Source organism: Somniosus microcephalus, unplaced genomic scaffold, assembly GCF_052327205.1.
Source record: "Somniosus microcephalus isolate GS21.2 unplaced genomic scaffold, FLI_Smic_1.0 unresolved_chr2, whole genome shotgun sequence".
NCBI lineage: Eukaryota > Metazoa > Chordata > Chondrichthyes > Squaliformes > Somniosidae > Somniosus > Somniosus microcephalus.
In genome coordinates, this window is record NW_028225180.1 from 30,002,919 (window position 1) to 30,030,539 (window position 27,621).

Below are 27,621 nucleotides of genomic sequence, written 5' to 3' on the forward strand. Positions count from 1 at the left end.
GAAGCTGAGGGACCTGGTCGGGTCCCTCGACTTGGTGGACGTCTGGCGTAATCTCCATCCCGACTCCAGCGCCTTCACTTTTGTGAGGTCTGGGGGAGGAGCGTCCAGGATCGACCGCCTCTACATTTCCCGGGCATACGTCTCCTGCGTTCCGGCGGCTTCCGTGCGGCCGGTGCCGTGCACGGACCACCACCTGGTGTGGGCGGAGCTCGTGCCGCCGCGCGCCGGGGGGGGTCCGCGTACTGGCACTTTAACAACCTGCTGTTGGAGGACGCGCGGTTCCGGGATTCGTTCGGTCGGTTCTGGGCCGGCTGGAGAAGGAAGCAGGGGGGCTTCCCCTCCTTGAGGCTATGGTGGGATGTGGGCAAGGCTCACATCCGTCTCTTCTGTCAGGAGTACGCGAAGGGGTCGACCAAGAGGCGGGAGGCCCGGGTCGGGCAGTTGGAGAAGGAGGTGCTCGACCTGGAGTCCCGTCTCGGTCAAGTCGCCAAGGACCCGGCCCTGCGGCTGGCGTACGAAGAGAAGAAGGGCGCGCTGAAAGACCTGCAGCTCGTCGGGTCCCGAGGCGCGTACGTGAGGTCGCGGATCCAGTTCCTGCGGGACCTGGACCGCGGCTCCCCCTTCTTCTACTCGCTGGAAAAAAGACGGGGGGTCCGTAAGCAGCTTTTGGAGCTGCTGGCCGACGACGGATCTCCGGTCTCGGATCCGGAGGGAATCCGCGCGGAGACCCGCGCCTATTACGGGGCTCTGTTCTCTCCGGATCCGTCCAGCGAGGACGCGCGCAGAGTTTTGTGGGAGGACCTGCCGAAGGTCGGCCTGGAGGGCGCCGAAAAATTGGACGCTCCTCTGAGTTTGGAGGAGCTGTCCGGCGCCCTCCGCCAGCTCTCTAGGGGAAGTCCCCGGGGCTGGACGGGCTGACCGTGGAGTTCCACAGGGCGTTCTGGGGCATCCTGGAGGGCGACTACGTGCGGGTCCTGGGGGAATGTTTGGCGACCGGGGAGATGCCCCTCTCCTGGCACAGGGCGGTGATCGTCCTGCTGCCTAAGAGGGGTGATCTCCGCCTCCTTAAGAACTGGCGCCCGGTCTCCCTCCTCAGCACGGATTACAGAATCTTTGCCAGGGCCATGTCCGTTCGACTTGGCACCGTGCTGGCCCACATGATCCATCCCGACCAGTCCTACACGGTCCCGGGCCGGACCATTCACGATAACATCCATCTGGTCCGGGACCTGGTCCACCATTCCCAGAGGGCTGGCCTGTCGGTTGCCTTCCTTTCCCTGGATCAGGAGAAACCGTTCGACAGGGTGGATCACGAGTATCTTTTCGGGACTCTGCGCGCATTCGGGTTCGGGACGCATTTCGTCGCCCGGATCCGACTTCTGTACGCTGCTGCAGAGTGTCTGATTAAAGTTAACGGGTCCTTGACGGCGCCCCTTCGCTTCGGGAGGGGGGTGCATCAGGGATGCCCCATGTCCGGCCAGTTATATGCCATTTGCGTGGAGCCTTTCCTGCGCCTCTTGCGGAAGAGGTTGGCGGGATTGGCTCTGCAAGGACCGGGCTTGGAGGTGGTCCTCTCGGCTTACGCCGATGACGTGCTCCTCATGGTCACGGATCCCGTTGACTTGCGGAGGATGCGGGAATGCCAGCAGATTTACTCGGACGCATCCTCCGCCAGGATCAACTGGGGGAAATGTTCTGGACTCCTGGTGGGTCAGTGGCAGGTGGAATCTCTGCCGGAGGAGTTCAGGCCCTTCCCCTGGAGTACGACGCACCTCCTCTACTTGGGAGTCTACCTCAGCCCGGCCGAGGACGCCTGGCCGGCGAACTGGCACGAGCTGGAGGCCAAAGTCACCGCTCGCTTAGGACGCTGGACAGGATTGCTCCGAGTGTTGTCCTACAGGGGTCGGGCGTTGGTCATAAACCAACTGGTGGCCGCCATGTTGTGGTACCAGTTGGTTACTCTGATCCCCCCCCCTGCGTTTGTCACCAAGATACAGAAGAAGCTCATCGACTTCTTCTGGAACAACAGGATACACTGGGTCGCTGCCGCGGTTCTGAGTCTCCCGCTTAGGGAGGGCGGTCAGGCGCTGGTGTGCCTTCACACCCAGGCTGCGACTTTCCGTCTTCAGACGCTGCAGAGATACCTGTACGTCGAGAATCCTCCCAGATGGTGTGCGCTGGCGACGTATTTCTTCCGCCAGCTGCACGGCCTCAATTACGACATGCAGCTCCTGTTTCTGGAAGTGGGCAGCAGGCGTGCCAGCCTGCAGGAGCTGCCTGTCTTTTACCAGGAACTGCTATGTGTTTGGAACTCCGTCACCTCCAGGCGGAGCTCTCCCCCGTCAGGAATGGCGGCTGTCCTTCGAGAGCCGCTGTTCAGGAATCCGCACCTCCGCGTCCGTGAGTTCGGGCAGCTGGCGGAGCGGAGGGCTGTGCCTGGCAGGGTGACTAGAGTCGGGGGCCTACTCGATGGCGGAGGAGTGGGCTGGATGGCGCCGGAGGAGTTGGCGCAGCGTATGTTGTGGGGCAACGCCCGGCTCGCGGTCGATGCCATTGAGGCGGTGAAGGCGAGGTTGCGCCCCGGTGCCACGAGGTGTATCGAGGCGGCTCAAGCGCGTGGGGCGATCCCGCCCGAGCTTACTCCCGTTCGGACGGAATTCCTTATCGGCGCCCTGCCCCAAAGCTCCCCTAGGGGTTTGGTGCCTCACAACTTGAGCCGTCTCGAGGAGATGCCCTCCATGCCTTTCCATTCTGCGCAGAGTGGTTTCCTGTACAGGCTGCTCTTGCACACCTTCCACTTTGCCATCTTCGCCTGCTGTCCGGACATGCCGTGGCGTGCCGTTTTACCTTCCGGCGGAGGTGGAGGTCCCCAATGGGGGGCTCTCTATGCGGGAGTCTTCCCTTGTTCTATTGGGGACTTGGCCTGGAGGGTGTTGCACAGAGCAGTCCCGTGCAATAGGTTTTTAAGTAGGTTCACGGACTCCCGGGCCGCCTGTATGTTCTGCGGTCTGGAGGAGTCCGTGTTCCATGTTTATGTCGAGTGTGGGAGGTTGCAGCCCCTCTTCCACTATTTGAAGGGGCTGCTCCTCAAATTTTGGTTGCACTTCAGTCCCACGCTCTTGATCTACGGTCACCCGGTGCGGAGGGGAGCGGGCAGGTCGGAGGACCTCCTCGTGGGCCTGCTCTTGGGCCTGGCCAAGAAAGCCATTAATTGGTCCAGGCAGCGGGCAGCTGAGGGGGTCGTCCGGCCGGATTGCCTCCCTCTCTTCCGCGGCCATGTTCACGGCCGGGTGGCCCTGGAGATGGAGCACGCAGTGTCCGCTGGCTAGCTCGAGCTCTTTCGTGACCGGTGGGCGCTGCGGGGACTGGAGTGCGTAATCGATTTAAGGGGCCAAATTTTAATTTGATTTATCGGGTTTATTTAAAGGGTTTATTTGTTTAAGGGTTTTTTTTGGGTCTATAAATAGAGGACAAAACTGAACAACTTTATTAACTGGCCTAATTACTCTGATGAGATAAATTACTCAAGAAACAGGTGAGGAGAGGGGCCCAGAAGGCACGGCAGCAGTGCATCGAGGCCTCAAAAACTGCCCTCAGGCGGCGAGTAGTGGGAAGTGCTGCTGAAATCGTTACATTTGGAGATTTGTCATGGTTCATGTTGGGACAAGTGAGAATGGGCAAAAAGGGAGGAGTTCTAGCAGAGGGAGTATGTGGAGTGAGGAGCAAAATTATAAACCAGGTCTACAAGGGCACTAATCTCAGCATTATTACCCGGGCCACGTACTAATTGTTAGTGAAAAACAGAGCAGAGAAGTGAACACATGGCTGGATGAGTGGTGTATGAGGGAGGGGATCCTTTTCATGGGGCAAAGTACTGGGCAAAAAGATAGCCATACCGTTGGAACATGTTGTACCTGAACTAATATAGAAGCAAGGTCCTAGTGGAACGTATAAATAGCGAGGCAAAAATACATTATTCTCATAAATGGGGTGGGGGGAGGATTCAGTCATAAACAACAGTAAAAATAATAATTGAACGATAAAAAGGATAAGAGCAGATTTCAGGTCACGACGTGATACTCCTGTGAAGGGAGTACTAAAATAATTAAAGTAATTACAGCAGGCGAGACAAATAAGAAAGGTGTTAAGTTGAACGGCGTAAGAAAGACAACATCAGGTCAAATATGTGTGCTATATAGTAACAATATGGGGTAACAGCAATACATTGAGTGAATTGGAGACTCAAATGTGTCAAATGAATCCGAGTTTGCTGATGATACAAAGTTGGGTGTGAAAGTAAGGTGTGAGGCAAATGCAAAGTTGATGCAAAGCAATATAGACAGGTTAAGTGAGTGGGAAAGAACATGGATGATGGAATATAAGATGGAGATGTGAGACGTTATCCACTTCGGTAAGAAAAATAGGAAAACAGAATATTTTTAAATGATGGAAGATTGGGTCATGTTGGACTTCAATGGGAACTAGGTGTCCTTGTACACTGCAAGTTAGCCTGCAGGTGCAGCAAGCAGTTAGGAAAGCAAATGACATATTAGCTGTTTGATGGACCTGCGAGAGGAACAGAGTCAGTGAAAGGAGGATAAAAATAGCGCGGAGAGGAGGCCTGGGACCGGAGCTGAGCGGTGGAAGTGTGAGAGGCACAGAGTCAGCGAGAGGAGGATAAAAAGAGCACTGAGAGGAGGCCTGGGACTGGAGCTGAGCGGCGGAAATGCAAGAGGCACAGTGTCAGTGAGAGGAGGATATAAACAGCATGGAGAGGAGGCCTGGGACTGGAGCTGAGCAGCAGACCTGCGAGAGGCACAGAGTCAGCGAGAGGAGAGAGAGAAGTAAAAATAATTGAAGTGTGACGTCAACAGAAAGCAGGTAAAAGATTGGTTGGTGTATATTTCACTCTTTCTTGCTTTTTATCCAAATTTAATTTCTGTGCTTTATAGTTTCTAGGGTCTCTGTTGTACAGTGTGGAGTGCTGGTGAAGAAGGGCCCTTGAGTATATCATTTAATTGTAGTGTAATTAGTGGTATTGATTTGATTTAAATTAATTTGAATTAATTAAAGGGTAATTAATGGCAGAACTGCTTGGCTCCGTGGCATGCTCCTCCTGCTCTATGTTGGAAATCAGGGACACTTGCTGTATCCCTGATGATCAAATGTGCAGGAAGTGTATCCAGCTTCAGCTACTAACAGACCGCATTGAGGCACTGGAGCTGCGAATGAATATATACTGAAGTATTCACGATGCTGAGCACATCATGGAGAGCACGTATAGGGAGTTGGTCACACCGCAGGTAATGGCTGCACAGGCAGGAAGGGATTGGGTGACAACCAGGCAGAGTAGTGCCGTGGCCCCCTGTGGCCATCCCCTTTCAAACAGATATACCACTTTGGATATTGTTGAGGGGGTTGGGTTATCGGGAGAAGGCAGCAGCAGCCAACTTCCTGGCAGCATAGGTAGTCATGCTGCACAGGAGGGGAGGAAAATGTGTGGGAGAGCTATACTGATAGGGTATGCTAATGTAAGGAAAATAGATAGGTGTTTCTGCGGCCACAAATGCGACTCCAGAATGGTATGTTGCCTCCCTGGTGCAAGGGTCAAGGATGTCTCGGAGCGGCTGCAGGATATACTGGAGGTGGAGGGTGAACAAACAGTTACCGTAGTGCAGATATGTACCAACGATATAGGTAAAATACAGGATGAGGTCCTAAAAGCTGAATATAGGGAGTTAGGAGGTAAATTAATAAATAAGCACTCAAATGTTGTGCTCTCAGGATTGCTAGTCAGTGTAGAAATAGAAGGAAATTTCAGATGAATACTTGGCTAGAGGAGTGGTGCAAGGGGGAGGGATTCAAATTCATGGGACAATGGAACCAGTTCTGGGGGAGGTGGGACAAGTACAAAGTGGACGGTTTGCACCTGGGTGGGACCGGAACCAATGTCCTAGGGGCAGTGTTTCCTAGTGCTGTTGGGGAGGGTTTATACTAAAATGGCAGGGGGTTGGGAGCATGTGCAGGGCGACAGGGGAAAGGTAAGCAATGGATAGAAACAAAAGACAGGAAGGAGAAAAGCAAAAGTGGACGGCAGAGAAATCAAGTGTGTAAATCAAACAGGGCCACATTAAAGAATAATTCTAAAAGGACTAAGAGTGATTAAAAATCAAGCCTGGGATCTTTGAGTCTTAATTCGAGGAGCATTCATAATAAGTTGGATGAATTAGCTTTGCAAATAGATGTGAACAGATATGATATCATTAGGATTATGGAGACTTGGGTCCAGGGTGACCAAGACTGGGATTGAACATCCAGGTGTATACAATATTCAGGAAGGAGAGGAAAAAAGGAAAAGGAGGTGGAGTAGCATTGCTGGTTAAAGAGGAGATCAGCAATAGTAAGGAAGGATATTAGCTCTGATGATATGGAAACAGTATGGGAAGAGCTTAGAAATACCAAGGGGAAGAAACCGTTAGTGGGAGTTGTATACAGACCCCCAAACAGTAATGCTGAGTTTGGGGATGGCATTTTACAGGAAATTAGAGAAGCGTGCAATAAGGGCAGTGCAGTTGTCATGGTTGACTTTAATCTACATATAGATTGAGCTAACCAAATTAATAACAATACTGTGGAGGAGGAATTCGTAGAGTGTATTCGAGATGGTTTCCTGAACCAATAGGTCGAGGAACCAACTAGAGATCAGGCCATCTTAGACTGGGTATTATGCAATGAGAAAGGATTAATTAACAATATTATTGTGCGAGGCCCCTTGGGGAGGAGCGATCATAATATGATAGAATTCATCATTAAAATGGAGAGTGAAGCAGTTGACTCAAAAACTAGGCTCCTGAATTTAATTAAATGAGACTATGAGGTTATGAGATGCGAGTTGGCTAGGATGGATTGGGGAAGTTACTTAAAGGGCTGACGGTGTATAGGCAATGGCAAACATTTAAAGATCGCATGGATGAACTCCCAAATTTGTTCATCACTGTTTGTCATTAAAATAACACAAAAAACGAGACTCAACCGTGGTGACAAGATAAATTAGGGATAGCATAAGATCCAAGGAGAGGACATATAATTTGGCCAGAGAAAGCAGCAAATCTGAGGTTGGCAGCAGTTAAGGATTCAGCAAAGGAGGACAAAGGGATTAATTAAGAGGGGTAAAATAGATTACGAGAGCAAGCTAGCTGGGAACATAAAAACTGACTGTAAAAGCTTCTATCGATATGTGACGAGAAAAAGATGGGTGAAGTCAAGCGTAGGCCCCTTGCAGTCAGGATCAGAGGAATTTATAAAGGGGAACGAAGAAAAGGCAGACCAATTAAATACATACTTTGATACTGTCTTCACAAAGGAGGACACAATGGGTGAGACTAGAACTAGGGGGCATAATCTTAGTATAAGGTGCTGCCCTTTCAAAACTGAGATGAGGAGAAACTTCTTCACTCAGAGGGTATTAAGTCTATGGAATTTGCTTCCTCAGAGAGCTGTGGAAGCTGCGACATTAAATAAATTTAAAACGGAGATAGAAAATTTCCTAGCTGAAAAGGGAATTAGGGGTTACGGGGAGCGGGCAGGGAAGTGGCCGTGAGTCTAGGTTCAGATCAGCCATGATCCTATTGAATGGTGGAGCAGGCCTGAGGGGCTGTATGGCCTACTCATTCTCCTACTTCTTATGTTCTTATGTTCTTATGTTAACCTCCCAGTGATCTCAGGGAACATAGGATCTAATCAGCGGGAGGAATTGAATGAAATCAGTATTTGTAGGGAAGTGGTGTTAGGGAAATTGACGGGATTGAAGGCTGATAAATCTCCAGGGTCTGATAATCTACATGCTAGGGTACTTAAGAATACCTTAGAAATAGTAGATGCATTGCTGGTCATCTTACAAAATTCTATAGACTCTTTAAGAGTTCCCATGGATTGGAGGAGAGCTAATGTAACCCCACTATTTAAAAAAGTTGGTAGAGAGAAAACGGGAAATAATGGACTGGTAAGTCTGACATCGGTAGTGGGGAAAATGCTAGAGTCCATTATAAAAGATGTAAAAACAGAGCACTTGGAAAACAGTGACAGGATCGGACAAAGTCAACATGGATTTACAAAAGATAAATCATGCTTGACTGATCTACTGGAAATTTTTGAAGCTGTAACTGGTAGAACATATAAGGGAGAACGAGTAGATGTGGTGTATTTAACCTTCAGAAGGCTTTCGATAAGGTCCCACATAAGAGATTAGCAAGCAAAGTTAAAGCACACGGGATTGGGGGTAAGGTACAGTCTTTGATAGAGAACTGGTTGGCAGACAGGAAGCAAAGAGTTGGAATTAATGGGTCTTTTTCCGAGTGGCAGGCAGTGACTAGTGGTGTACTGCAGGGATTGGTGCTAGCACCCCAGCTATTCACAATATATATAAATAATCTAGCCGAGGGAACTAGTTGTAATCTCTCCAAGTTTGCAGACGACACAGAGCTGGTTGGTCGTGTGTGCTGTGAGGTAGATGTAGAGAAACTCCCGTATTATTTGGACAGGTTAGGTGATTGGGCAGATGCATGGCAAATGCAGTATAATGTGGATAAATGCGAGGTTTCCCACTTCGGTGGCAGAAAGAGGAAGGCAGATTATTATCTGAATGGCAATTGATTGGGAAAAGGGGAAGTGCAACAAGGCCTGAGTGTCCTTGTACACCAGTCGCTGAAAGTAAGCATGAAGGTGCAGCTTGCGGTTAAGAAGGCATATGGTATGTTGGCCTTCATAGCGAGAGGATTCGAGTACAGGAGCAAGGATGTCTTGCTGCAGTTGTGCAGGGCCTTGGTGAGACCACACCTTGAGTATTGTGTGCAGTTTTGTTCGCCCTATCTAAGGAAGAATGTTCTTGCAATGGAGAGAGTGCAGCGAAGATTCACCAGACTGATATATGGGATGGCAGGAATGACGTATGAGGAGAGATTGGGTCGATTAGGCATGTATTCACTAGAGTTTAGAAGAATCAGAGAGGATCTCTTTGAAACTTATAAAATTCTAACAGGACTAGACACACTAGATGCAGGAAGGATGTTCTCGATGGCGGGGGAGTCCAGCACCAGGGGTCCGAGTCTAATGATAAGGGGTATGCCATTTAGGCCTGAGATGAGTAGGAATTTCTTCACCCATAGAGTGGTGAACGTATGGAATTCTCTACCACACAAGGCAGTTGAGGCCAATTCATTAACTATATTCAAGAACGAGTTAGCTATATTTCTTAAGGCTAAAGGGATCAAGGGATAAGGGGAGAAAACAGGGACATGGTACTGAATTTGGATGATCAGCCATGATCTCATTAAATGGCAGAACAGGCTCGAGGGGCCGAATGGCCTACTCCTGCTCTTATCTTTTCTGTTTCTATGTTTCTATTACAAACCGATTGAAGTATAATATTAAATCAGTCTTTCTGCAATTTTATACGTCCTTGCTTGGGTCTGCCAACATTGAGGAGGGGGATGTTCATTGATCCTTCTCCTCTGGTTAGTTGATTAATAGTCCACAACCATTTATGACTGGATGTGGCAGGACTGCAGAGCTTTGATCTGATCCATTGGTTGTTGGGTCACTTAGCTCAGTCATTAGCATGTTGCACCGTTATTTAGCATGCATGCAGTCCTGTGTTTTAGCTTCACCACATTGGCACCACAATTTCAGGTACATCGGTTGCTGCTCCTGGCATTCTCCGCTATATGCTTCATTGAGCCAGGGATGTTCCCCTGGCTTGATGGTAATGGCAGAGTGATGGATATGCCAGGTCATTATAAGATCGCAGAGGGAACCTTGATCCACTGATTCGAGTTTTCAAAATTGTAAATTATTGTTTAAAATAGATATTTCATTTATAGTTATTTTAAAAATGTGATTTTTTAAAATTTGATTGAAGTTTTAGTGAGGTTTTGGGGCTTATAGCATTTATAGGTTTGACAGCTCTTCCTTTGACTCTCCATGGCCCATGTGATCCCAGGGGAGGCTTCAAACTAACTGTGCCCCTGGGCTACGCAAGCACTGCACACCGGCAGTTGGAGCAGGCCCAGGATTGGAATACCATGTGGGCCCACAGCACAATGGCCAGTGCGCAAAGTAAGTGCAGGTCAGAGGTTTGTACCCGCGGGAAGCCTCCGACCCAAATTTCTGGGCCTTTGTGTCTGTTAAGGCCCCCTTGTTATACACTTACTCGCATTCAAAACCTTTTGGACTCTTACTGTACAATCGCTGGCTGCCATCCAAAAGGCCACAAATCAAATCACAGAGATGCCAGGTCCGCACCTACTTGGCTTATGCAGGTTCTAGACGTAAGAGAATATTTTACCAACTGTTTTTGACCAACAAGATACATATTTGGGGTAATTATGGCAATACAATTGCACATGTCTCCAGTTTGCAGAGATGTAGCGTCCTAGCTGTTTCTGTGAAAGGCTTAGGTTTTAGTTTCACTGGAGATGTTGTAACATTCCATTACAGTGGCAGCTACACCTGACCTTGCTTCTCAGGCTAGCTGCACTCTATGTATCATCCTTACTGTGGCTAATATCCACCTTTCACCCACAACCTCCCTATTCGGCTATAGCAATTCCCTTTCTCACACATAAGCTTACAGCATAAGTATATAATTCAAATTATATGCAAAATGATTACATATATATAATTCAGGTTACCATTACATAAAAATAATGATAACACATTTCTACATTTAATTCATACACACGATTATATACTCATTACAGATGATTGGACAGGAGGCAGTTATACAGTGGTGTTCCCCAGAGGTCTGTACAAGGACCATTGCTTCTCTTGATATATATTAATGACTTGGACTTGGGTATACAGGGAACAATTTGAAAATTTGCAGATGACACAAAACTTGCAAGTATAGTGAACAGTGGGGAGGATAGCGATAGACTTGAAGAAGACATAGACAGGCTGGGGAAATGGGCAGACACGTGGCAGATGAAATTTAATGCAGAAAAGTGTGAAGTGTTACATATTGTTAGGAAGAACGAGAAGAGGCAATATAAACTAAAGTGTATAATTCTAAAGTGGGTGCATGAATAGCAAGACCTGAAGGTATAGGTGCTCAAATAGTTGAAGGAGGCAGGGCAGTTTGAGAAAGCCATTAAAGAAACATTCGTAATCCTGGGCTTCATAAATAGAGGCATAGATTACAAAAGCAAAGAAGTTATAATGAAGCTTTATAAAACTCTGGTTCACTATGAACTGGAGTATTGAGTCCAATTCTGGCTGCCACACTTTAGCAAGAATGTGACGGCCTTAGAGACATTGCAGAAAATAATTTCGAGAATTATTCCAGGGACGAGGGACTTCAGTTATGTGGATAGACTAGAAGCACTGGGGTTATTCCCTTTAGAGCAGAGAAGGTTGAAAGGAAATTTGACAGATATATTCAAAATCATGATGGGTTTAGATGGAGTAGATAGAGAGAAACTGTTCCCATTGGCGAAAGGGTCGATGAACCTGAAGACACAGATTTAAGGTGATTGGGAAAAGAACCAAAAGCGACATGAGAAATATTTTTTTATGCAGCGAGTGTTTAGGCGATGGAATGCATTGCCTGAAAGGCTGGTGGCAGCAGACTCCATCGGGGCTTTCAAAAGGGAATTGGATAAATACCTGAAGAAAAAAATGCAGGGCTACGAAGAAAGGGCGGGGGAGTGGGACTAGCTCAAGTGCACCTGCACAGAGCAAGCACGGGCTCGACCGGCCGAATGGCTTCCTTCTGTGCTGTAACTATTCTGTGTTTCTATGATTATAGATATTTATTACTATAAGATATTAAATCAATATTCTAAAATCCAATTAATGCAAGATAACCTTGCACCATGGCTTTACAGATTGTGGTGTTATCCAATTTTGTTGCTGCTGATGGCCCACAGCGTCTAGTAGAAGCTACGTTTTGAGCTGCTAATTTTGTTCTGAATCACTTAGCAAGGTGGTAGTGCCACACAACACATTGGAGGTTGTTCGCAGCGTATAGACGGCACTTCTTCTCGACAAGAACTATGCGGTGGTCTCTCCTAAATCTACTGCCATGGACAGATGCATCTGCGACAAGTAGATTGTTGTGGACGAGGTCAAGTAAGTTATCTCTCCTGTTGTGTCTCTCACCACCTGCCCCAAGCTCAGTCTGGCAGCTATGTCCTTCTGGAGTCGGCCAATTCGGTCAGTAGTGGTGCTACTGAGGCAGCACGTCTTCATCACTGACGGCGGCTGGTAGGTGGTAATCAGCATGAGGTTTGCTTGCCCAATTTGGCCTGATGGCATGCGACTTCATGAGGGCCGAAGTCAATGTAGAGTATTCCCAGTGCCGCACATTCACGGCTGTATACCACGCTGTTGGCACATCTTGGAGGTTTCTCCTGCTGGTGGGACAGAACATACCCACGGATGGTGATAGAGGAGCCTTGGACATTAGCTGCCGGACTGGGCTTTTGGCAGGTGGTGAGAGAACAATCACGAGAGTAAAAACGACTTGAACTCGTCCTCACCATCTACCTGTTGCAGCTGCATCTGCCATTACAGCACTGATCGCAGTGACTAGCGCACAGTCGTTGTGTAGATGGAATCGCATGCTAAATGGGATAGAATCAGATAAGATCAAGCAGCTCCAAGCTGGGCTCGGTGAGGCACGTGGCCATCAGCAACAGAAGCATTGTATTTCACCTGAATCTGTAAACTCATGGCACGGCATATCCCTCATTGTGCTGTTACCATCAAGCCAGGGCCGTTGCAAACTTCTTCAGCCAGTATTGCCGAGTGGATGAACCATCTCGGCCTGCTCCTGGGATCGCCACCTTCAGAATGGCCCAGAAATTCGTATCTCCATGGGTGAGTACGCACGGGGTACTCACCCGTAAGCCCAATGGAAGTGCTGGTTTCCTGCATGCACTGCGCATGCGCGGGGAACCGGCACTTCCATTCCCCTGAACAAAGGGGTTCAGAGGTCGAACGCGTGCACAGGAGAGGCTGTGCATGCGCATCAAACTTACGATTTTTTTGCAGATTTTTCCTGGAGGGTTAGTCTCCAGAAGTTAGACATGTAAAAAGTAGGCGTAAGGCCTGCTTATTACAAGGTAAGTGGTGAACTAATTAAAATTAAAACTTTTTTTCCACAGGTTTATTTTTTTTAAATACTTTAAAGCAAGGTAAGTTTATTTTTAGCCCCGTTAGAAAATAAAATTATTTTTTTCTAAAATTTAAATTATTGTTTAAAATAGTTATTTCATGTAAGTTTTAGTTTAGTTAAAAAATGTGATTTTTAAAAAATTTATTTGAAGATTTAGTGCTATTTTGGGGCCATAGTTATTATAAGTTTTGACAGCTCTTCCTGTCACTCTTATGAATGGAGCATTCCCTGCTCCGATTGGCTCTCCATGGCTCATGTGATCCCAGGGGACGCATTGAAGTAACTGCGCCCCTGAGATACGCAAGCACTGTGCACCGGCAGCTGGACCAGGCCCCAGATCGGAATTCCATGCGGGCCCACAGCTCAATGGCCAGCGTGCAAGGTAAGTGCAGGTGGGGGCTTGCACCCGCCGGAGCCCCCGACCCGAATTTCTGGGCCAATGTAAGTTTCAGCCAATTCGATTCACTCCACGTGACATCAAGAAACGACTGAGCGCACTCGATACCGCAAAGGCTGTGGCCCAACAGCCTCCGGGCTGTGGTGCTGCAGATTTGTGCTCCAGATCCATCTGCACTTCTAGCAAAGCTCTTTCAGTACAACTACAACATTGGCATCTACCGACATAATGAAAAATTACCCCGGAATGACCTGTCCACAATAAGCAGGACAAATCAAATTCGGCCAATTACCGCCTCATCACCTTCCACTCAATTATCAGCAAAGTGATGGAAGGTGTCGTCGTCATTGCTATCAAGTATCCCTTAATGATCAATAACCTGATCACGGATGCTCAGTTTGGGTTCTGCCACGTTCACATGGCTCCAGATCTCATTACGGCTTATTCCAAACATGGACAAAGGATCAGAATTCCAGAGGTGAGGTAACGATGATTGACCCAGACATCAAACAGTATTTGACCGAGTGTGACATCCAGCAGCCCTGGTAAAATTGATGTAAATGGGTTTCAGGGGGAAAAGAATTCTCTGGCTGGAGTCATACCTAGCAAAAAGGAAGATTGTTGCAGGTCAGTCATATCAGCCACAGAACATCGCTGAAGTATTTCCTCAGGGCAGTGTTCGAGACACAACCATCTGCAACAGCTTCATCAGCCACTTCACCAGCACATATACCAGAAACGCTGTTTACAGAGGTCACGGACCATCATCAAAGACCCTACCCACCCCAGCCACAGTCTGGTCACCCTCCTGCCATCTGGGAGACGCTACAGATGCATTCGCACCCAAACGACCAGGTTTAGGAACAGCTTCTTTCCCAGGGCTGTCATCCTACTGAACTCCACAAATAAACTCTAAAGCCTGCACATCTGCCAATGCACTTTATTATGGTTATGTTTATGTTAATGTATTACAAGCCAAATGAATGTTGAATGTTTAAAGGTCTTAATCTAAATGTACACTCTCGGGAGCCGCAAGCCTACATTTCATTGTACAGCACTTGTGCACTAACAATGAAAATAAAGTTGATTATGATTATGATTATGATTGAACTTCTGGCCATCATAAGAACAGAGGAGTCCAGATGTTCGCTGCTGATTACAGAGTGTTCCGTTCTACTCATAGTTCTTGGGATAATGAAGCCCAAATGCAGCGCGAGCAGGACAACTTGCAGGCTATGGCTGAAAAATGGCAAGAAATATTGCTGACAGACATATGCCAGGAAATGAAATAATCCAAAAAGAGTGAGTGTAAACACCTCCCCTTGAAAGTCAACGGTATTACCATTGTCGAAACTCCCACCACAAACATTGTAGGAGACACCAATGACCAGAAAATTAACAGGAGGAGCCAAATAATTAATGTGTGTGCAAGAACAGGTCAGAGATCGGGTATTCTGCGGTGAGTATCCGACCTCCTGACTCCCCAAATTCTTTCTCCCATTTACAAGGCAGGAGTGTGATGGAATGCTCGCCACTTGCCTTGATGAATGCAGCTCCAACAACACTCAAGAAGCTCAACACCATCCAGGACAAAGCAGCTCCCTTGATTGGCACCGATTTACCACTTTACCCATTCACTCCGTCCACCACCGATGCACTGTGACTGCAGTATGTACCATGTACTGCAGCAACTCGCAAAGTTTCTTCGACAGCCCCTCCCAAACATGCAAACTATGTTGCCTGGAAGGACAAGGACAGCAGGCGCATTGTGAAAACCACCACCTGCCAGTTCACTTCCAAGTTACACACCATCCAGACTTGGAATTATATCACCATTTCTTCGTCGTCGTTCGGTGAAGATCCTGGAAATCCCTCCCTAACAGCTCTGTGGGAGGACTTTCAACAAATGGACAGCAGCAGTTTGAGAAGGCGGCTCACCACCAAATTCTCAAGGGCAACTGGGGATGGGCAATAACGTTTGGCCTTGACTTAGCACACCAACATCCCGTGAGCAAATAAAAAAATGTCAGAAGCAGTAATGGTAGAGATGAGTCACCACCCATTAGCTTAGATTATTGTTACCAGCAGTAACATTTGAGAAGAGTCACTACAGCAATATTAGAATCGGATCACCAGGAATAATTGTTATTAGGGTCACCTACAGTAATATTAGAGCCATGTAAGCACCAGTAATATAATCATGTAGTCACCAGCAGGAATGTAACAGTAGGGGCATAGCCATTAATGTTAGAGTAGGGTCACCCCTAGTCATGTTAAAGTAGTCATCGCAAGTAATGTTTGAGTAGGGTCTCCCCCAGTCATGTTAGTGTACAGGCACCACCAGTAATGATAGAGAAGAGTCACCACCACTAAAGTTAGAGTAGGGCCAGCACAATTAATGTTAGATTAGGGTCATCACCAGTAATGTTAGAGTAGGTTCAGCACCTATAATGATAGATTAGAATCATCAACATTAATGTTGGAGTAGCGGCACCATCAGTAATGTTAGAGCCGATTCAACATCATTCATCATTGCAGTAAAAAACATATTTTAATTAGGCAATGGATGAGTGACGATTTCACCAAATTAAGATGAGGCTCCAAGAAATCAACGCAGTGTCGGGGGAATATTTGCTTTGTCCTTCAGGGTTTACTGAACACGCGCAGAGTGCAGTCCCTCTGGGATTACTTTCTGTTAATTGGTGTTAATGGACGGAGTTTCATGGACTGAGCTGTTCAATTTCCCCATTGGCGGCCCGGGTGCACTGAAGTTGGAAATCGCTCCTTGTTTGTTCAGTGACTGTAACTAAAGCCAATTATTGTGTAACCGGATTGTCTCACCGGGGCACCGATTGATCTATAAAGCGGGAGCATTTACGGATCTCAGAAACACTCCAGCCGGAACCGTAAAGCAGCTCAGAATTCACACAAATCTTTAAAACAATGGTACGGCCAATAATTGTACAGATACGGGACATTTACTACCATGTCCTCGCAGCATTTGGCATTCCCGGTGAGTCAATGTATCCTGTTGCCTAATACCTGTTGACTATCTCAGTGTTAATGTAACAGATTCCGAGAATGTCCACACTGCAGAGTCATTTATTCACCGGGATCAGTCTCTGAAAATCAGCGGCAATCCCAGTCGTCCGCACGACCACTGAGGCGCTTTTCCGGTCGCTGGATCACGGGCACCGGGCGCTCAATGTTCCTCCCTATACTGAGGGAGGGCGAGGCAGATTCCCCGGCCCCTCCAACAGCACATAGCTCATTAAAGAATGTGCTGCTCAGTGCCCATCGTAATCACGTCTTTTGTGCCGTTGTTCCCTGTCTGCATTAAGTTGATAATTCCTCGGACTGCAGAAACCTCCACCCAACAGGGGAATTGAAAGGTATTTTCCGAAATAATTTCCGTTCAGGAAGGTGCTCCCCTCCTCTCGGCAGCGTCTGAGTATAATTTGAATGTTTTTTTTATCGGAGTTGAATATTTTACTTGAATTATATATTTCCATTAATTGCCATGTAATTATATTTAATACTTGACTGAAGTTTGCTGGACAGAAGGCGGGTTTTCAGTCCTCGATATTGAATGTTCAATGATTTCGTTCCTTTAAATAAAGTGTCTTCACCTATATTAATGAAAAAATCCATGCACTTAACGCTAAATAGGGACACATCTGTGAGATTTATCTGAATGACCCCGTTACTGACCTCTTGTTGCTCCTTCCTACAGCGAACCTACTGACAATCGTGATTCTCTCCAGAGGAAACTGCGGCCTTTCCAAATGTATCTCTGTCTACATGGTGGCCATGGCAACAGCAGATCTACTGGTCATGATCGTCAATATATTATTGAACCGCATTTTACGTTATTACTTTCCACATACATTCCTGTCATTAACTGCCGTCTGTAAGTTCATTATATGCCTGCAATGTGTCGCCCTGTATTTGTCGGTGTGGTTTACAGTCTCGTTCACATTTGACCGATTTGTAGCTATATGTTGTAAGAAGTTTAAATCCAAGTATTGCACAGTGAGAACTGCGGCCGCGGTTATAACAATGGTCTCTGTCCTGATCTGTTTACAAAGCCTCCTGTATTGGTTTGCATTTGAATCTGAGCGAATAATTAACAATGTTCACTGGGGTTGCCGCTTCAGAGCGGAGTTTTTTTCATCGCCTGTAGGTGTGGTGTTTTACTGGTTATGTGCCATTTGTTTTACTTTGCTCAGTTTTCCTTTGATATTACTGTTTAATTGTTTGACAGCCAGACGTATTTTAGTGGCCAGTCGAGTCCGCAGGGCACTCCGGAGTCACGGCATTGAGAATCAGAGCGATCCAGAGATGGAGAGCCGAAGGAAATCCATCATTTTACTGTTCTCTGTATCGGGCAGTTTTATACTGCTGTGGCTGACAACTAACGTTACTTATGTAACTACCAGTTTGATAAGCACCGTGCATTACAGAGGCGATTATGCAGCCCCTGCCTACATTGCCGCTGAAACCGGATATATGCTCATGTTTTTGAGTTCCTGTACAAACACGTGCATTTATGCAGCTACACAAACTAAATTCAGGGAAGAGCTGAAGCAGCTGATGAAAACTCCTTGGACATTTATTTGCAAATTAATGAAAAAATAAAACATAGTTTCTGGTCCAAACTAGACAGCAAATACTATGGTTTGCTGTAGTGAAAATTAAAAGGCATTAGATAACAGTTACTTCACTTCATGCCTTGATGTCTGCTGCTTTCCCCGGGTAAACATAATCGATACCCGCTCAAGATCCAAAGAGAACAGTTATGACTGAGCTTCAGCAGGAGTAGAACATGTGGGCGTCAGCGTTAACTTGCTTACACCGCAGGGACTGGAATGAGACGCTCCAGTATAATCAATAGTTAAAGGTTTCTTTAATGTAGAAACTATGTGATACAATCGTGGTTTTCTGTAATTCTGTAATCTTGGTGTGAATGTTGCAGGCGCTGGTCTCCCCATCAGACTCCGCCCCCATTGTCTCCTGGACCAATAGAACGGGGCCCTGGCTCCTGATCAGTGTCTAATGATAGAGACAGTAGGAACTTGACTCGTCAATGTGACACTAGACATCTTTGTTCACAGATATTTACTTACATCCCAAACTGGTCACCGAAATGTTGTAGAATTGATAACAGGGGAACAGGTCATTTTAGCCAAAGAGTTTGTGTCCGCGTTTACACTGCACCCGAGAATATAGTTCCATTCACTTTAAACCCCCTGATCTCAACATCCCATCAACCTATTTTTATTCATTGATATATACAATTTAAACTTGAAATGGACGTAATTTCACCCTCTGTGAATTCCACAGCCTCAGAACTCTCCATCTAAAGAGGATTATCCTACTCGCAGTTCTAAATCACTTCCATTTATTCCTTTATCTATGGCAGTTAGTTCTTGATCCTGAACTAATGCAAAGTCTCTCATTCTATCTATGCTATCACACGTCCCTTCTTAACGTAAGTCACCTTGGCACAACTCGTCAAAAGATATAAGTCTGGAATCAATGCACAATCTCGTGAAAGTCAAGAAATTTTAGTTAAGATGGTTAACTGATAGCTTTCCGTTTGACATGGTTGTGTTCTTGCCTAAATTGAATAATTAGAAGAATGTAGTTAATATCTTGAAATCTAACACCTACAGAATCCGCCCCTCCCCCCACCCGGATTGACAGAAAGGGCAGGAATGTTTTGTGTCGGATGTATTGCGCTGTATGATATTGCATTATCGCTGTGTGTGCAGAGGTGACGCGTTCGGCAGGAAGCAATTAACTTGCGTTATTCATGATGCGGTATTCATGATGAAGATGCTATGGTGAACAGGTCCAAGACACGGTCAATCATGCTGAAAACAACCCTACTTGAAAAGGTTACTGTGGTTGTGGAGAGTTTAATGTGTAAAACCAATGGGTAGAGATCTGCACAAAAGAATAGACCACGATAGATATACGTTGCTGATGAGATATAGTTTAATGCTGACATTAAATACTCTAATCCTATGATGGACGGCACTGTATTGGAAGGGATAATCAGACTGTCCTGAAGTCTGCTAATGTTATACTCTATTGGTTTATCTTAATGTATTAATGTTTACCTTTAGCCTTTGCCTCTTAAGCAGTTAATTTAAAATAGTACTGAGCTGATGAGTGAGGGCTCACCCTGCAGCATGATCAGATTCAGGATGCAGTAAGAAGAAATGTAATTAAAGCCACATCATTTTAAACTAATTCATATATTTCATAGAACTTTACTCCTTTGATAACAGTGTTGGAAATCTGTTAATTATGTAAAGGAAAACATCTGGAATGTCATCGTAATTTTTTATTCGTTCATGGGATGTGGGAGCGCTGGCAAGGCCAGCATTTATTGCCCATCCCTAATTGCCCTTGAGAAGGTGCTGGTGAGCCGCCGACTTGAACCACTGCAGTCCATGTGGTGAAGGTATTCCTACAGTGCTGTTAGGTAGGGAGTTCCAGGATTTTGACCCAGCGATGAAGAAGGAACGTCGATATACTTCCAAGTCAGGATGGTGTGTGACTTGGAGTGGAACTTGGAGGTGGTGGTGTTCCCCTGAGCCTGATGCCCTTGTCATTCTAGGTGGAAAAGTTCGTGGATTTGGAAGGTGCTGCCGAAGGAGCCTTGGCGTGTTCATTTGTACAAATAGCACAGAATTAAAGACAGAGTTATAATTAAACTTGGTCGAATAGCAATTAAAGGAACAAGAGTGAAATTATTGTTAATAAAATGAACTAATGTAATTATATGGGTCAGCCCAAAGGAAAACATGCTCTTTAATATAGAAAACTATCATTTATGATAAAAAGATGAGACCATTAAATTTCCCTTATATAGAGTTGTATTTTTACTTATGTATGATTCGATAATGCAAAATTGTGAGGATTGATACGAAGAGGCCGTGGAAATGTGACAGTTTGGACTGAGCATTTGCAATGGTCCAAGAAATTGAGTTCAGATCTATAACACGTTTGAATCCCCAACCAACAATCAGCAGCTTAGTAGTTAGTAACTTTAATTGTATGATTAATTACTATTGCTTATACTTTGTGCTAAAACACCTATGCCACCTCACTTCAATTTTCAAGAAGCTGATTGAAAACCTTTCGCTGACAATAGCTTCAGTACATTGTGAATGAGCTTCATTTTTTAATTGTGTTTAAGTGCCCTCTTAACCCTCTTCAATGTTCCACTTGATCCCGAGCTTCTGTAAAAGCAAAACTCCACTTGGTTTCAAGTCTCTGTGGAGCCCAAGCTTTGCCAATCCGGCTACCATCCTGCTTCTACGAAAGTGATTATGAGTTTCGAGTACGTCTGTGTAGCAGTCACATTCTCATTTAACTGGAATCAGATGATCAATCGTACATAAGGCACCAGTAAGGCTTCATGCAGCGGTTTTCACTCCATCAGACTCAGATGAGATGCATCTGCACCCAGCTACAATCGTGAGAAGTTGATATGTAATCAATCACATCATCCAAAATCAAAAAGTAAAATTGAAACCACAGTTCACAATTGCATTACCATGTTAAATTCCATTCCATATGGTTGTGATTCTCGACCTCGTTTCTAATTAAACAGCCAGTACTTAAAAATCACTCTTCCCTAAACTTTTCCAATTCTGACGAAGGGTTCGATCCGAAACGTTGCTTTTAATTGTCTCTCCTCCATGCGGCCTGAACTGCTGAGTGTTTCCAGCATTTTCTGTTGTTATTTCAGATTTCCAGCTCTGCTCTATTTTGCTATTCTCATTGAAGGGTTGTTGTGTGCTCCTGGCATTCCTGTGATCTCTATTTGTTATTAAACGGTGAATAGCTTTCCATGTCCCCAAATTAATCTGCCATCTATCACTAATTACACAGTTACTGTGTTCCCCTAAATTACCCTGCCCTCTATCTCTAATTAGACAGTTACTGTGTTCCACTAAATTACCCTGTCCTCTATTTCTAATTACACATTTACTGTCTTCCCCTAAATTTCACTGTCCTCTATCGCTAATTTTATAGTTAGTTTTCCCCTAAATTACCCTGTCCTCTATCACTAATTACATAGTTAGTTTTCCCCTAAATTACCCTGTCCTCTATCTCTAATTACATTTACTGTGTTCCTCTATATTATCCTGTCACCTGTGCCTCATTATACATAGTGTGTTGCACTAAATTACCCTGTCCTCTATCACTAATTACACAGTTACTGTGTTCCCCTAAATTACCCTCTCCTCTATCTTTAATTACAGAGTTACTGTGTTCCCCTAAGTTACCTTGTCCTCTATGTCTAATTAAATAGTTACTTTGATTCCCTAAATTACCCTGTCCCCTTTATCTAATTACACTGTTACTGTGTACCCCTTTTGATTGTGGGATCGCTTAGCTCTGATTATAGCATGCTGCTTCCACTGCTGTGCATGCATGTGCCTGTGTTGCAGCTTCCCCAGTTTGGCAACCCATTTTAGGTACGCCTGGTGTTTCTCCTCGCATACACTTCTGCACTCCTTATTGAACCAACTTTGCTACCCTGGCTCGAAGGTATTGGGAAATTGAGGGTTTTGCCGAGCCATGAGGTTACAGATTGTGGTGAAATACAATTATGCTGCTGCTCATGGCCCACAGCGCCTCATGGATGCCCAGTTTTGAACTGCTAGATCTGTTCTGAATTTTACATTTATCACGGTGATTGTGCCACACAACACGATGTGGAGGGTGTACTCAGTGTAAGGACGGGACTTTGTCTCCATAATAACTTTACATTGGTCACTGCTACCACTGCTATCAAGGACAGCTGCATCTGCGACAGGTGGATTGGTCAGGAAGAGGTCAGGTAGGTTTTTCCCTCGTGTTGGTTCTCTTACCACCTGCTGCTAGTCCAGACTGGCAGCTATGCCCTACGGGACTCGGCCACTAGTGGTGCTATCTTGGTGATGTACATTGAAGACCCCCACCCAGCGTACATTCTGTGCCTTTTCTACTCTCAGTGCGTCTTCCAAGTGGTGTTCAACATGGAGGAGTACTGATTCATCAGCTGAGTAAGGGCAGTAGGTGGTAATCAGCAGGCGGGTTCCTTGCCCATGCTTGACTTGAAACTTCACGGGGTTCCCAGTCAATGTTGAGGACTCCCGGGTCCAGTCCATCCCGATTGTGTACCACTGTGCCCCCACCTCTGGTGGGACATGACATATCCAGGGATGGTGATGGAGGAGTCTGGGACATTGGCTGAAAGATATGAATCTGTGAGTATGACTATGTCATGCTGTTGCTTGACTAGTCTGTGGGACAGCTCTCCCAATTTTGTTACAAGTTCCCAATGTGCATGGCGAGGATTTGGCTGGTTCGACTGGGCTGGGTATGCCAGTGACGAGGTACAAGCCAGGAGTTCTGTCCGCTTTTATTCTTATTCATAGCAGTTTGGTTCAAATGATTGATTTTCTATTCCATTTCAGAGGCTCGTTCAGAGTCAAGGACATTGCAGTGGGTCTGGAGTCACATATCAGGCAGACCAGCTAAAGTCAGCAGATTGCCTTCCCTAAAGGACATTATTGAACCAGGTGGGGCTTTACGACAATCTGATAGTTTCATGGTAATCATTACTGATACTAACTATTTTATTCCAGACTTTTATTTAATTAACTGAAGTTAATTTCCTCAGGTATTATGGTGGGATTTCAACTCACGTCTCGGGATCATTAGTCCAGGTCTCTGGATTACTAGCCCAGTAACATAAACACTATACAACCGTGCACTCATGGAGCCCAGAGTTAGAAATCGCATCATGTCGTTGTCTCACTTTCCAAAGTCCTACTGCTGGTCAGTTTTAGCTCACTTCCTGTTCAGAGACACACTGACGGAGGTATATCTCATAGAGCTCTGCTTGCAACAAATAAAGGATTATTCCCGTGTTAATAAAGGAAATTCAAGAATGAATTGCATCAAAACTGGAATGCCTGGTGGATATAATTGTCGGGAAACAAATATCCAAATACAGAAGGTAAATACAGGGCCTGTAAAAGGCAAATGTAATGCAAATGTCGATATAGAGAAGTTTATTGGTAGATAGTTAGGATCAGAGAGAGGACAGGAACACAGGGAAAATTCACCTGTTTCTCAACCACAACACATTGGACATAGTCACGGTTTGCTACTAGTTTCTTTTTCTCCTTGCTCAATAGGGTCGTTTTGGTGCTGAAAAATGGAGGCTGATATTCAGCACAGCCTAGAATACCATGTGTGGGTGAACAGTTTCCTCGTCTCCTCTGTCACAATCTAGCATTATTTTACATCTGGCAAACTGCACCTGCAGATGTCTTCCTCCCTGATTACATGCTTACACCTCTACTGATCATAGTCTCCTTCAAACTATCTCTCTCTCTCTTGCTGTATATCGCTGTCTCTCTCTTCCCTCTATCTTTGCTTTACTCTCTCTTTCTGTCCCTCTTTCTTTTTCCTTGTCGCTCTCTTGGACTTCTCAATCTCTGTTTCTGTCTCTGCCTTTCACCTCTCTCTCTGTGCTTCGTTATATCTCTGTCCCTGAGTTTCGCCTGTATTTCTCTTTAAGCCCCCTCTCTCTGTTTCTGGCTCCACTTGTCTCTCTTTGTTCCCTTACGTCTGCCTGTGTGTTTGTAGATGTCTTTGGCTCCTTCTGACATTACCTAGCTTCCTTCATCTGTTACTCCTTGTTTCCCTATATCTGACTCTTTCAGTCTCTCTAGCCTAATCCCTTTACATCGCTTTCCCTTTGTTTTTGTTCTACTGCATCTTCTGCTGTCAGAGTAACATTTACCTTGAATAGCACTTTGAAAGGAACATCGAAACGAACATGAATCCGATCAGCATAACCAGCGCCAGAAGGTAAATTTCTCCGGTTAACAATTTCCAGGTTTGAGATACACACCATTAGACAGAAGAGAAGAGTAACAAAGTGACACATTGAGCAGGTCTGTAATAAAGGTGGAGTGAAAGTCTCACATTGCAATCTTTGTAATTTACGTTTATGGTAAGAAGTTATGATGGTACATTTCAGGTTAGATTGAACTTATCTTGATGAAATAAAGCGCTGGCCCCTGTTACAAGACAATGGCCTATAAATTCAGTTGCGTTCGCCAGCCGTTAACGCCATAAGAGGGGTATATTTCCAGCACTAGGCACTTAGCACCCGGGCGCAGGCCGATCTGCGCCTACGCCCAAATTCAGTAGACATTTAGCGCTGGCGCAAAGTGTTTGCGCCCGCTCAGCTGCGCGCGCAGCTTATGACGTCATTTCGTCGTGCAACGCTGTTTGTGCACCCCAAACCGGAAATTCAGTGGCGCCCGGCCAATGTGGGCGTGGTGCTGTTAAGAACTGTGAAGTGGAACGCAACAGAGGCCCTGTGGGCCTTGGGGAGCGCTAATTAAAGGGCACTTACACTGACCTATCAAGCCCAGCCGTTTTGCTGCAATGACTTTACTGCTTTGGATTTCTGGACAGAGACCAAGGAACAGAGCTTACTGATTTGGAACAACATAGGAGAGGTATTTTTGGCTTCTGGCCAGAGCTTTGACATTTGAATCATTGTGATTTCACTGTTTGCAAGTTTATTATGGGGGCTGTATGGTGTTCCAACCCTCAGTTGCAGCATTATGTGCGAAGGGCTCGCAGATGCTGTGTGAGAGGGCCAGCCATGCCTAGACGCAGAGGGGCCATCAGGCGTCGGCAACGTAGGCCTTATCCACTCAGGCAATACGGGCAGCAGGTGTCCTATCTCACCATGACTGCGGCGCATTGTGTTAACAGGCTGCGCTTCAGAAGGGAGGTGGTTGCAGAGATCTGCCAGCTGCTTCACAGAGATCTGCGTCCACAGCTGATGTGCAGGACGTCTCTCTCGGTGGAAGTGAAGGTCACGGTGGCTCTGAACTTTTATGCAAGTGGCTCCTTCCAAGCCGCTGCTGGGGACATAGTGAACATCTCCCAGTTCACCGCGCATCGCTGCATCCGGCAGGTCACCGATGCACTTTTTGCGAGGAGACACCAATTCATCTCCTTCCCCATGACCCTAGAGAGGCAGGAGCAGCGTGCAGTCGGAATTGGCAGGATCGTGGACTTCCCCATGGTGCAGGGCACCATTGACTGCACGCATGTGGCTATGCGGGCACCTATCGGCAATGCTGAGGATTACCGCAACCGGAAGGGCTACCATTCCCTCAATGTACAGCTGGTGTGTGGCCACAGGCAGCGCATCCTAGCTGTCAATGCCCACTTTCCAGGAAGCAGCCACGATGCATTTATCCGGCGCCAGACTACTGTGGCTGACATGTTCGAGGCACAGCCTCCACCAAGGGGATGGCTTATTGGGGACAAGGGCTACCCTTTGTGTACATGGCTCATGACCCCGCTCCGTGCGCCCAGGACCCCTGCGGAGGAGGCATACAACGAAAGCCATCAAGCCACAAGGAACATCATAGAGCAAATGATTGGCGTCCTCAAGCAACGGTTCCGCTGCCTGGATCGTTCCGGTGGATCTCTACAGTATTCGCCGGATAGAGTCTCCCAGTTCGTCGTCATGTGCTGCATGCTGCACAACCTGGCTATCCGCAGGACTCAGGCACTGCCACCTGACATTGCACCACCACCTCAGGAGGACGAGCAGGAGGACCATGAGGAGGAGGAGGAGGAGTACCAGCCCAGGAGGGAGCCACAAGGTCCAAGGGCCGTCCGCCGGTGGCTTATTGAACGACACTTCTAGGCCCCCTGTCAGGGAATGGCCTGTGGCAATGAACGCACCTGAATGCAGCCGCTCCGCAAGCCCTCAGCCGGTTAACGCAACAACCACTTGAAACATGACACCTGGACATGCTGAATAAATAAAAAGCTTTATTTTCCCAACTCAGGGCCCTTCCCACATGAAACAGAAAAACAGACGAGACCCCCAAAAAACAGTCAAAAACATCTGTCACTCCAACAACCTGGGGAGGAATAAAAAAACTTGCCCATCCAATTGGCCTTCATCATCGGCCTTACAAATATAAGCCCGCCCCTCCACAACACAAACACCCCCATAAAAACAAAAAATGCCTTCATCTTCGGCCTTACCAATATAAGCCCCCCCCCAGAACACAAACACCCCCATATAAAAAAAACCGCTATCACCACACTCTACTGGGTGTGCCGAGAGGGCGAGTCCTTATGCAGGCTTCTCCGGCCCCTGCCCGACCTGCTGCTCCACCTCAACCTGGGCTCTGTGGGTGTGGCAAGGCTGGGGGAAGGCTCATGAGGGCCACAATGCGTGACGGCAGATGCCCTTGGGGGTTGGCCTAGACGAGGCCCGGCCCGGGAGGTGCCAGCTGCTGACTGCTGCAGCTGTGGCTGGCCAGCATCAGTCTCAGCAGCAGCTCGTCGCACCTTGGCTGGGGGAGTGGCAGTGTCGGCTGCACCAATGGGGGCAAGCTGGCTGATGCCAGGTGCGCGCTGTTCGCCAGAGACACTGGCACTCAGCCGGGCTGGCAGTGCAGCAAGCGCAGCAATCTGGTGGAGGCCAGACCGCTGTGCTGCAGCAGGGCTGCGGGTGCCCTGGCGATGCTTCTGCGCCACAGCGAGTGTGGCAGAAGCGAGTGCCCGAACTGCCCTGGTATGTGCCCGCATCAGATCTGCCAGTGTCTGGACGGCACCACTCATGGACTCGTGACTCGCGTCCTGCGCTGCCGCGAGTTGCTGGACACCCCTGTCCTGCACTGCCGCGAGTTGCTGGACACCCCTGTCGTATGCTGCCGCGAGTTGCTCGACCCCCCTGGCCTGTGATTCCCTGAAAGCGACCACACTATGAGCCAGGGACTCAATGGCCTGAGGCAACTGTCCCACAACCCCCATGAACTCCTTGTGGCACCACTCCGACGCCGTGGACATCTCATCAAGGAGGCGCACCTCCTGGGCGAGGACCGTCTCCGGACTGGAGGGCGGACTCTCCCTCTGGGGAGAAGGCCACCGAGCTGCCCGACCCTTCCTGCGTGCCTCGACCCCACTGGGCCCAGGAACTGCCCTC

The 27,621-nt window shown here is 47.0% G+C and overlaps 1 protein-coding gene across 1 annotated transcript; it reads left to right on the plus strand.

The window, feature by feature from the left end:
• The first annotated feature begins 16,474 nt into the window (after positions 1–16,474).
• On the plus strand, positions 16,475–20,312 carry LOC147092401 (putative G protein-coupled receptor 139). Its single transcript, XM_085975723.1, has 2 exons — positions 16,475–16,584; positions 17,305–20,312. Exons 1-2 carry the CDS (start codon positions 16,515–16,517, stop codon positions 18,207–18,209), a joined length of 975 nt encoding a protein of 324 aa, XP_085831849.1. The 5' UTR covers positions 16,475–16,514; the 3' UTR covers positions 18,210–20,312.
• The last annotated feature ends 7,309 nt before the right edge of the window (positions 20,313–27,621 follow it).